This window comes from Gallus gallus, chromosome Z, assembly GCF_016699485.2.
Source record: "Gallus gallus isolate bGalGal1 chromosome Z, bGalGal1.mat.broiler.GRCg7b, whole genome shotgun sequence".
In the NCBI taxonomy this organism is placed as follows: Eukaryota; Metazoa; Chordata; class Aves; order Galliformes; family Phasianidae; genus Gallus; species Gallus gallus.
The window spans coordinates 61,924,171-61,936,387 of NC_052572.1; the positions used below are offsets into that span (position 1 = coordinate 61,924,171).

At 40.4% G+C, this 12,217-nt stretch overlaps 1 protein-coding gene and 2 non-coding genes across 3 annotated transcripts; all 3 read right to left on the bottom strand.

Annotated features, from left to right (window-relative positions):
* Nucleotides 1-9,413: 9,413 nt before the first annotated feature.
* On the bottom strand, nt 9,414-11,932 carry COX7C (cytochrome c oxidase subunit 7C). Its single transcript, XM_429181.8, has 3 exons — nt 11,788-11,932; nt 10,503-10,648; nt 9,414-9,517 (listed from the first exon to the last, which is right to left on the bottom strand). The coding sequence occupies exons 1-2, from the start codon at nt 11,860-11,862 to the stop codon at nt 10,532-10,534; spliced, it is 192 nt and encodes a 63-aa protein (XP_429181.4). The 5' UTR covers nt 11,863-11,932; the 3' UTR covers nt 9,414-9,517; nt 10,503-10,531.
* Nucleotides 10,067-10,128, bottom strand: LOC112530788. The gene has a single exon (XR_003072601.1). It is a non-coding gene; the product is annotated as a small nucleolar RNA Z39 (small nucleolar RNA).
* LOC124417563 lies at nt 11,085-11,147 on the bottom strand. Its single transcript, XR_006932547.1, has one exon. It is a non-coding gene; the product is annotated as a small nucleolar RNA Z39 (small nucleolar RNA).
* Nucleotides 11,933-12,217: the final 285 nt, after the last annotated feature.

The window sequence follows — 12,217 nt, forward strand, 5'->3', positions numbered from 1 at the left end:
CACTATACCATCCCTATGAATCTGGACCTGGCTTCCTTGCTTGCTAAATTCACTATCATAGAATCATAGAATCGCTAAGGTTGGAAAAGACCCACAGGATCATCCAGTCCAACCATTCATCCATCACCCCTAGTTCTCACTAAACCATGTCCCTCAACACAACATTCGTTGAACACCTCCAGGGTTGGTGACTCCACCACCTCCCTGGGCAGCCCATTCCAGTGCCAGACCACCCTTTCACAGCAGTAGTATTTTCTAACATCCAGCCTGAACCTCTCCTGGTGCAGCTTGAAGCCATTCCCTCTAGTCCTATCACTAGTCACACGAGAGAAGAGGCTAACCCCCAGCTCACTACAACCTCTCTTCAGGTAGTTACAGAAAGCAATAAGGTCTCCCCTGAGCCTCCTCTTCTCTAGACTGAACAATGCCAGCTCCTTCAGCCACTCCTCATAAGGCCTGTGCTCCAGACCCCTCACCAGCTTTGTTGCCCTCCTCTGAACACGCTCCAGGGCCTCAATGTCTTTCTTACAGTGAGGGGCCCAAAACTGGACACAGCACTCAAGGTGCAGCCTCACCAGTGCTGAGTACAGGGGGACAATTACTTCACTGTTCCTGCTGGAAACACTATTTCTGATACTATCTTTTTAAGATGAAAAGAACACAGTGTGTCAGAAAAATCTGCAGAAGAAAATGACGGATGGGGAGGGAGTGGTGAATTTTGATATCCTGTGCGAGTAGCAGAGACACTACAAGGCCAGGTGGCATATTCCATCCTAAAGTGCTCTTGACTGTTGAGTTCTACAGAAAGACTGGAAAAACTGCAAGTATCAGCAGCTGAATGGGAGCCAATCAGCCAATCAGGGAGCACCAAATAGGAAAAGTGTCAGAGTTTCATAAGATGGGCATTGCAAGAAGTGGAGAAACCTTACTTTTCAGGTATTATTGAAATGTCCAGTAAGTTGACACAAATTCATGTGAAATAAAAAAAATGGGAGGATTGAGTGTAAGCAGCAAAACAACTGTTTTTAATACACAGGCTTCCCCCCCCCCAAATGATTTTCAGTTTTATCACTTCCAGTTCTGGGGAGATCTCTGCTTAGATTGGTGTTCCTGAAGTAGGTTGGCCAGCTTTTTCCGAAAAATGGGCCTGTCTGAACCACTTGACATAGAGGATTCAAAGCTGAATACTTTGCATCACCAATATTTTAGAAAATACAAGCCAGAAACAAGGAGATGCACTGCAGCTGCTTTGTTTATGCATTCCTCATAAAATTATAGGTGACCTAATTCAGTAACAGTTAAAGTAGTAGCAACTGAACTACAGATAGGAATCATGTTCTGTTTCTTCAGGAAAAATAAAAACTATCCCAGGTACCAAAACCTTCAGGACCAAGATATCAGGGCTGGGAGGAATTCCAGCAACATTTCCCCTGCTCCAGTCTTCTGCACACCAATTCCTTCATGCCACTGAAATCCAAGCAGAGAGCCTGCAGCACTGCTCCTCTTTCCCACAAATACCTGTGTGTCCTACAGTGCCTCAGATCAAACAATCAGCACACTGGAGATTCATGTTTTGGTGCTAGGGAATTTGGCATTGAATAGAAATAGCTGAGAAATATTAGACCCAAATCTTTCCCTTTCTTTCTTTTTCTTTTTTATCTTTTCTTCATCTGGTAGCTGAACACAGAGCAGTTTATCTGATATTTGTTTTTGTTGCAAGTCTCAGCCTTTCTAGTCTTAACTTAGTACCTCTCATCCAGCAGTGCCCTCCACTTTCTCATATTTAGTGAGATGGTTTCAACTCTTTCAGTTTTTCTTTTCCATTTGTAGTCAGTAAACTCACATTGAGCTGTCTTACACTTGTTTGGTCAATAATTTTTCAAAGGTCATTGATTTCTAAGGGAGACCAAAGGTTTTATGTAATAATCTGAACTGAAAACTTCTGAAGAGGTTTAATAAATGAATGCTTTCAGTCTTTGGTAATGTATTTTTCTTCTCCTGCAATTTCACAAATCCTTCTAAAATTTGTATTTGAAAGTAGTGTCATTTTCAAAGTAGGATCTGCAGCTATTTTCTTTCCCACATGATGTGATTTAGAGGGTGTTTGCGTGGCTGTTGAAGGGGGGTCCATACTTAGTAGGAGAAAGCAACAGTATGTAATCACCTGCCCACACAGGGCAGCTGCTGCACAGAATATGAGAGACCCAAATGCAGTTTCTAGAGATTTCTCGTAGCTTCTTGAGCGTGCTTTGCTAGGGTTGACTCATGATTCTGTCCTCTCAGTACTACCTGCCTGAGCACCTTGACTTTTCAAGGATTTTTTGTGTAAGTTTAATAGGAGGGATAGGTACGGCTTCTACTAGGAGAGAGGAGATTTGAATCTAGACCAGGTTGGATGGGGCCCAGGTCAACATGATCTGGTGTCTTACTGTTTGGCAACCTTGCCCATAGCAGGGGCGTTGGAAGTAGATAGTCTTTGACGTCTATTCCAACAAAAGCGATTCTATGATTCACATAAAAGTAAATTTTAACTGTGTACATCTATAATTAAACTTTGACTAGAACAAGAGCCAAATGTCATGTTTTCTTGCCAGAATACCAAGTTATTAGCTTTCTATAATTACATGAATACTGAAACACTAAAAGCAGTTAAACTTGGTCCCTACCTTGTTCATGGCTCCTGATTTGATGCCGCAAGTGAGACACACTGATTATCTCTGAGAAACGAAAGGACCTGAGCCCTACCCCAGTGCTTGGTACTGTGCTGATGCTCTACACACCTACAGCTAGGTCAGATTGCTCAGAGCCCTGTCCAGCCTGACCTTAAATGTCTCAAGGGACACCACCTCCTGGCTTCCACCACCTCTCTGGGCAACCTGTGCCAGTGCCCTACCACGCTTACCGTGAAAAAAATCCCACTCTTTCTGTTGCCTCTTTTGCAATTAGCTGGAGAAATAATTTGAATTAACTCTTCAATATATAAACTAGATATTTATTTATTCTTATTTGCTGTATCTTCTGATAGAATTAAGTGTAACTGGCAAACTGGTTTACATACTTTGATTTCAGAGGTGTATTTGCACTGAAATGATACAGGGATGACATAAGGGGTGACACTGATGACAAGTTAAATGATGCTTGCCTATATCCTTTCTATTTGTGCTCCCTTTTGAAAAGGGGCCCAGCTCTGAGAGGCATATACATCTCCTGATTGCAATGAGTTAACAGTAAAACTGCTGCTGCTTGGCTGTAAACAGTTCTCTACAATGATGGAGTCGGAGGAAAGCAGAGACAGGGAACAGGGACAGCTGCGGTATGAGGACAGGGGAGCAGTATGATGTGGGGACATGTGTGCCCCTGGGAGTGCTCGGTTGGCTGCCCTCCTTCCAGGGCAGCGGTGTTGTGGGCTGCCAGGAGGAAGCTTCATCAGGCAGGGGCTAAGTGAGATGGATCCTCTTCAGTGAGACAGATCTTTAGCTTTCACTTTTAATTATCTGGATGGTTCGTGAACGTGTGCAAAGAGAATTGCTCATTCATATTAATGACCTGTATATAGATGTTTGCTTATTTTTCTTCCTATCCTGCTGCTGCTTCGGGCAAGATATAATAGTTTTGGTTGGCTGCAAAGCTCAATTTAGGCAAATATCAACAATGACTGATGCAGCAGACTAGCAGCTACTGGGTTTTCTTCCCCAAGGATGAGATCTTTCCTTTTGTTATTGTGAAAGTACATTTAGCCTAGAATTATGGAGCTATTTTTCTGCTATGCTTAGTCTACGGAACACTTGAGCGATTCTGAATTCTAATCATGTACACAAAATTGTGGGAAAAAAAACCCAGAACCTCAGATCACACTTTCACCTCCCTCCACCACCTGTCGCAATTTTTACATACGTTTTATTTTCACTGACAAGGTACATTTCCACATTTTGTTGCTGGCTCTTAGAGGTTTAATTAGGCTCTCAGCAACACTATTTATACACTGACATTTTTCAAAGAGCTGCATGCTCTACATAGCTAATGAAAAAGGTGGCACAACCGCAGAAAAGAACTTAATATTATTCATGGGATGCTGAAAGAGAAAATGGAGCAGCGGATCATATTAATTCCAGCAAATACTATTATTTTTAAACTCATTTAAATGCAAGTCAAACTTACTGAGCATATCATGCTAGAGAGTAACTAACATTTATCTTCTTGCTGTAATCAGAGCAAACAGGCGCAGGTGTGCACTCAGTCAGAGGGTGGCATTTGCAGTTTGCAGGACCAGGCCATTAACACAGCTGCCTCTGATGAAGCCTATGGATACCCCAGAGGAGGGGCAGTTCTATCTTGGTGTTGTATTTAATTGGAACAGTGATTAATTGCATGCATTTCCATCTTCACGAAGGTCTTAGAGTCCCTTCGTAAATGCATTTTAGATCTCCCAAGAATGAGTCAGTGCTGCCCTAAAGAATGCTTCCAAATTCATATACCCATTGAACCTGCAGATGTGTGTTTTTCTATGTTTTTTTTTTTTTTGCAATAATTGGAGATATAATTCAAATTTAGTAATAATAAACTAATGCATAATCATGTTATTCTGATACTACTGCAATTTCAGGTTAAACAAGGAAGAGAACTGAGTTCTTTCACTTTACTTTAAATATTCGGATGCACGAATATCATGCTTGTATATGGTACTTACGGCTATTTGACATAACCCACTGAGGTGGGAGCAGGTTGGAACAGCACTGGACAGTCTGCATTGTACCCCAGCCCTGCTGTGACTCAGTAGGTGAATCATCTGACCCTTCTATATCTGAATTTTCTTGGTCATGAAATTGACAAAGATCACTTTATCCCAGGTGGTGGCAACAAAGTTAGTGACCTTGTTCTTTCTTTCTTTTTAAATAATATCCACTTATATCACTACACAGAGACTCTGGAAATCAGCCACGGTAGTGAAATACACTGTATACACAACCTTTGTCTTTGAAGAATAAAAATAATTTTCAGGAGTTGGCTTGTGCAATGCTGTTCAAGCACTCATCCATCGCTTATGTTCTACAAGAATGGCTGCTAATTTGGTTGTCACAGCAACCGTATCTCTTGCTTCCATATTTTCTTCCTCAAGCCCAATTCGTTTATAAACCTCAAAGTTGTTTCATGTTCCTATGTTAACATCATAAAAGAAATACACGTTTCTGGCCAGCTAAAGAACAAATAAATGAAGAAAAAGGAAAAGAGCAGCAACTTACATTAGAAAACATTTTGAATTTTTACTAAACTACCTAACTAGTAATAAATATATATATATTTATCTTTATAATTCATACTCCAATTATTGTCTGGGAAAATGTATCATTTCAAATGACTACTAATAACTTTTCAAATTCTAAATTTTAAAGCAAGAAAAAGTAGCCTTACTGTAAGTTTCTCTTGTACTGATATGCAACTGTGTCATATAAGGACTGCCCATAACCATTCAAAGGTATGGTTCATCAAATCCAGTATCCCGTCTTCAATGTGGGCTAACAGCAGTTCCTTCGAGTCACAACTAGACAAAACTTGGCACTTTTGTTCTTTGTCCAATCCAACCTGTTCTCCATCTAATACTCATTCTTCTCAGGAAATTGGATCTGAAAAAGATACATTGTTACAAAGGTAGTTGCTGAACAGGAAATCCAGGATGATTTGATCTGGAAAACCTATATACATATATATATATATATATAAAAATATATAAAAATATAAATAAATAATATAATAATTTGCTATATTATTTGCTATATAATGATTTGCTACATTAGCAAATAAATATACATATATATGTATTTTCCCATAAAATCATATATTTATCCCGTCTTATGTAATGGAACCCAAGTCCTTTATTCCTTCCTCCCATTCAAAACTAAGTTTTATTCTTGCAGGGGAGCATATTGCTTATTGATACTGTAGCTGAAAGTCAAAGCTTCATCTTCCCCCTCTGCCCTTTAAAAATAAACAAAATATTTTTATATCCCTGTCACACTGCAGGAGTCACAGCTTGGAGATGTGAATAGTGAATTACTGTTATTGGAAGTAGTAATATTTTTCAGATGTGAGCAAGTTTGAGAGGATGTATTTTTCCTCTCCTTTTCTTAACGAGAGTTCCAATAATTTTCTGTCTTCACGCTGAAATGTTCCATGTCTGAAATTATGAGCTATTTCTTTTTTTCTTTGCATCCCTCAATACACTACCTGAATGGAAAAATACAACTGCACATAGTGTTCAAGGAACGGCATGCGACTTACGTGCACAGTGTCTTTGGGATATTTGCAATTATTTTTTCCATTCCTTTCTTTCTAAGAGGTTAACACTCTCCCTGCCTTTTTGATTACTGCCGTACTCAGCAGCTGTTTTCATGCTAAAGTAATCACAATTCATTCAGAACACATCACCTCCACAGGAACTTTAAACCACCCTGTTATCACCTTCTAGCCATCAAAACTGAATCTCATCTGCTATCATGTTGCTAAAGAATTGGCTACCCTATACACCTGACAGATATATAAACTCATCAGGCAAATGTATTTGGAGTGCTGCTCTGCCATCCTATCCCAGTATAATATTATTTTTTACTTCCAAATATTTCCAACCATTTGATTCATTCTTCCTCTCTCCATCCAAACGCTTGATTTAGCTGATTCAGAACACTCTTAATATGTAAGTTTAGCTGACTCTATGGGAAATGCTCCAGAGTAGGCCAGAAAGATCCTCAAATCTTTCTGCCCCCCCCCCCCCCCCCCCCCCCAAAAATCCAGATATTAAAACATAAGAACACCTTCTAAATTATGCCTTCTTAGGCATAGCTTAAAAACTGCTTGAAGAAGACTACTAACTAACATCATAAACATGGAATGAGAATGGTTTGGGTTGGATGGGACCATTAATATCATCTAGTTCCAACACCCCTGCTATAGGCAGGGACACCTCTCACCTGACCAGATTGTTCACAGCCCCATCCAGCCTGGCCTTGAATGCTTTCAAGGATGGGGCATCCACAACCTCACTGGGCAACCTGTTCCAGTGTCTCACCATCTTCACAGAAAAGAACTTCCTCCTGATATCTAGCCTAAACGTGTTGAAGTACAAATCTCTACAGAAACAAAGTTAAAGCCTTGAGTTTGAGCCAGAACAGACTTTATGAAGAGAAAAAAGTAATAATCAGGGACCATGAAAAGTTACCCTTCTGACTGACATCCACCAAGCAAACTACATTATCATTCACAAAGATGACCTTTAACTGCCACCTCATTTCTTGTGAATAATTTTAATGATACTGAAGCAGTATTTACATAACGCTCTTTGCGTACAATATCAAGACTGTACATGTTTTACCTTTCTACTCCACTTTCTTAATCGATAAACCTTCTATCAATTGAAGATGTCCTAAAAGGAACACTAAGGGCTGTTTTAAAAATAAGTACTTCATCTTGTGTATACTCAAACTATTGTATAATTATGATGGATTATACCCCTGTTTTTCAAAACTTAATTCTAGAGCTCTTATTTACTGAATCTGATCACAATTATTGCTACTAAATATCAGTTTGTTCATACATATGTATTACTGCCTGTCACTTTCATCTCTGACATCACTCAGGGTTAGGTATATTCATGACAATTTATTAAATGGCAGCATATTACTGATATGCTACATTTAGCAAGCTAATTTATTCAAAAAAGGGAAGCTGTGGTTTAGTTTTTTTTTTATCACTACACAAAAGGCTAGAAATAGGTAAAAGTGGGGAACAGCCACCCACACAGTGGAAGCTCAGACTGTTCCCTCAGAGTACTCTCTACATAAATAAGGTAAAATGGAAGGAAATGTAAGTTTATGGCTACTGTGATTCATACTGGTAATTTTTTGTAAGTTGGTAGCAGGGATGGAAGCAAAATCGTAATTTCAAAACTTATTAACTAGTAGCCCTGGGACCTTTTTGTTCCTAAATGATTATGATCCATCAATGTAATACCACCATGAAAAAAATATCATTACAGTTTTAGAATCCATCATGAAAGAAGACTCTAAAATTTCGTCTAAAATAACTGTTTAACCACCCTGACCAAAAATGTAGAAAAAGTACAGACAAGGTGAGGAAAGACAACCTAAAATTAAACAGATAAAATGCACTGGGTTGCCTAGCCCATGAGATAAAATTTCACAGAACACCCTTTTTCAAATACATCAAGGACCTGGGATTTAAGAGGGAAAAGACAAAGCAAGTTATTTTTGAACAAACTTGATGAGACAGGTGTACGTAAACATACTTCTAAACTTGTATTTTTATTGCTAAGAAAAACATAATTGTGTAACAGGCTTCTATTAAGGCTATCCTTGTACAACAAGAACAGCTTCATTATGAAAACTGCAGTTACAAGCACATTCAGCTTGCTGATCTGCAACAGGAGGCTATGCTGTGTAATCTAGGAGCTCCCATTTTGATTTTTGCATAATAAGGTCTAGGTTTCCTACAGTGCCTAAGTTCCCAAAAGAAGTCTGCAGACCATGACCGAGAAATGGCCACGTTTTCCATATTCCTAATGTGTCACATCATTATATTCCCACTGCAAACACACTCTTTGAGATGCAGTGGCACGCTCAACAAGGAACAAATTGTGCATACATACATGATTTATCAACATGATAAATTTTTACCAACTGAATCCTTCACAGCTTAGTATCATCAGCACTTCAGATTTCTTTTGGTTACAGAATCCTGATGTTAGGTGTGATCTTACTTGCTGAGAATACAACTGCCACCTTGCAGTTAACAATTCTTTGCAACACATACCAATTTGAAGTCATATTAAAGTTTTGATAAACTACATAATAAGCTATATAATTTTTATTATTGATGTATTCTTCTAGTCAGTGTTTTAGTTGCTGCTGCTATACTTGTCATGGCTACATCACCTGAGCCTGACAACTAAAGAGATTTGCAGGACAATGCTTGTGTTCCTGCACAAGGCAGTGCTGCATACTAATGAAATACGGCAACACAAGCTCTGCAGAATGAGTAAGTATAGAAGCAAAGACAAATAAATGTTATCAGTCTGAAATACTGAAGAGAGAAATTGTGCAGCATGGATTACGGTGATAGTATACCTAATGTCAGACTTAATGGCTATGATCTATCCAGGTAATTATTTTCAGTCTAGTTTGAATGCTATCAAAGACCATACAGCTTTAGCAAAGCTATAACACATCCAAGCCAACCAAAATTTTTAAGCTCGAGTTCAATATTGAGACTGGATTTTTCCATCTCCCTAATTTAAGAACTAAGAAAATTAGCATTTAACTTAATGTTAACATACTGCAAGTTGAAGGGTTTCTCAGTACACACCAGTTTTAAAAAGCATTTCAGCAGTTTCACAAAACACACTATTCAGGACTTTCAGATTTGAAGTTTATTTAGACATATCCATCATGGTACACAATTGCAGATATCATTTTTTTCCACTTAAGTTGCTGTATAGAAGACTTCAACTCTGCAAGAAAACATAGAAGAAGTAACAAGTAAAGAACTCTGTATTACCTTTGCATCTAATAAAACCTATAAAAATATAATTTAACTGTGATGAAACCATCAGACTGGCAAAAGAATTACACAGGTGATATGAATGACTTTGCAATTTATTCCAACTGAGATTTCACTGATAATTATTTCCTTCCAAAAACTAGCTCAGTCAGCCCAGCTCCTCAAAAAAAAAATAAAAATAAAAATAAAAAAACAACCCAAAACATTTCTCAGATTACAGAAATGATAGCACCAGGTATTTCCAAAGAGGAATAAGTTTAAAATAAACTAAGACAGTCCTCCACTTTAAAGTAGTGTGCTTTCAGAATGGAAACAATGGCCGAAGCTTGTTTGGTCTATTAGTATCATTAGCAAGCACCAGTTACCGTAGCACCTGATGTTAATTCCCTTATTTTAATTCCCTTATTTTAAGTGCACTTTGCACCATGTTAATGTTGTGATTGTTCTGAAATGGCTGAACTGAAGCTGAAGACTTTGTTTTCTGCTGAGTTTTATCTGGCACATCAGAAAGCGTTTACAGTATCACAGATTCTCATACTGTTTCGTTCACATCATATATGCCAGATATCTCTACATATAAATTATGTGAGTTACACCTTCGTTTCCTCAAAGATAGCTATTTATTTTACAGTCACTCTTCAAATCAGCTGGACTCCACTACCAGTTAGCCCAGTTGCAGGCTATAAAAAAACTGCAATCAGGAAGGTTGACATTTGAGGATTCAAGATTCACAAATCAATGACTTCAGCACTTTAGTAAAGCAAACTGAAGCCCATGCATCATTTGAGTTTAAATGGAACTGCAAACCACAAACTGTTATAAGTAAGTAGTCTGGGAGATGCTGAAAGTTGTGATAATGCTTGTAAATGAGATTAGACTCTTCCATCCTCAGATTCGTTCAGTTTCTACTATGCTAGAACATCAAAATCATTTACCCAGTAAGTGTAATTACAGTTTGTCTCCTTCATTTCTTAAGAAGCTGATGTCTGACAATAAAGAAAGGGGCAGCAAATCCACTTCCAAAGAATGCACACATCATTGCCAGTAACCGCCATTTGTTTTCCACAGAGAACGGAAGGTTCTAGAAAAGAAAGATAAACATTTGTCCTGCAATCAATATAATACAGCTTAACTGCTTCCTCAGGTGGATGACAATAGCAAGAGGCCCAGACCACTAACACAATGATTACAACTGACAAGAAATACTAATACCCTGATCGTTACCCCTTCTTTTTATGCCCAAAGACCCAGTCATTACAGTAGCTTGAATGTGACCTCTGGAAGTTGTTTTGTCCAACAATTCCAATTCATACATAGGCCAAAGGACACTGGTCTGCTCAAAACCTTGTCCAACCAACTGTAGATGTCCTAAAGTCCACTGCTTAGGATACAGGCCCTACAGCCTCTCCGTGCAACCTGTTCCAATATTTAACCACCTTTACAGGAAATAATGTATTTCTCAAGGTAAGTATAAATCTTTAGATGTAGAATTCAAGAGAGCACTTGGAGCATAATGGCACATCAGAAAGCGTTTACAGCATCAATGTTTCTACTCATACTGCAAAGCTCATCATATGTACCATATAAGGCTATAGGGAAGGACATTGAAATCACTGGCAGCAACTTCCTTTGCTGCAGTCGTTAACAGCAGTACAATGAAACCGCACGGCTCACTGCCAGCTGAAGAACAGGGAATAGGACAATTACGACTTTGCTATTCAGGGCCTGCAAGCCCAATTACATAAAAACTCTGCAGGGGGTGATGAAGGGACACACTCACCTTGAGCAAGCCCGGTGCAGGCCAGGCCTGCACCTCACCCCACGCATGCTTCTTGCCATGCCAGGCCGGCACCGTGCCCTATGCAGCACTGAGGGCATGTAACTGACGAGGCCAAGACAGCCCCCAATCCCTCAGTGAGAGACTGTGGCGGGGCTGCCCAGAGTTAAGCATGCCCGCGGGCCACCAGCGCCGCGTCCTTCCCGTCTCTCGCCTTCCCGTGCTTCCTTCCCCAGCTGCTCCCCCTCAGCCTACAACCAACCAATCTCCTAGGCAGCAAATGTATAAAAGCTACCTGATCTCCCTCCTTCTCTACACCCCCCCCCCCCCCCCCCCCCCCCCCCCCCCCCCCCCCCTTCCCCTCCCCACCCCCCTCCAGGTCCGTTCCTGCCCGCAATCATCAGGCCGTTCCACAGCACCAAAACTTCCTTCCCTCACGGTACCTTCCCAGGTCCATCTTCGTAGTGGCTCCTACGAAGGGCGGAGGTAGTGAACCTACGGACACTGGCCGCCAGCATGGTACCGACACGGAACACAGAGGCCTCTACCCTGCACGACCTTCCCGGAGCACGCCCGGCGCCTTCTGGGACTGGCGGAAGTGACAAAACGGAGGAAGCTACCACGCACACAGGAGCATGATGGGAGTTGTAGTTCCTCTCAGAGAAATCACGTGGACCCGAGCGGCAGCCTGCGATTGGACGCGCTCCGGGCCACGGGGTTGTGCCGCCCGCGTCTTCCCCTCCCGCCATGTTTGTCACTGTGGGGTGGGGGAGGGTGAGAGGGGTCAAGCCGTGTGCTCTGATGCGGGCGGGACGCAGTGTTCGTGAGTCGAAAGGAACTGCACCCACGTTTAGTATTTCCAGCTGGTATAGA

What these genes read in the sequence shown, in the direction of transcription:
- COX7C (XM_429181.8), bottom strand. Translation starts at nt 11,862, where the DNA reads ATGCTGGCGGCCAGTGTCCGTAGGTTCACTACCTCCGCCCTTCGTAGG. An exon ending in ACGAAGATGGACCTGGGAAG is followed by an intron (nt 10,649 to 11,787) that starts GTACCGTGAGGG and finishes TTTCTTTTCTAG; the next exon opens with AACCTTCCGTTCTCTGTGGA.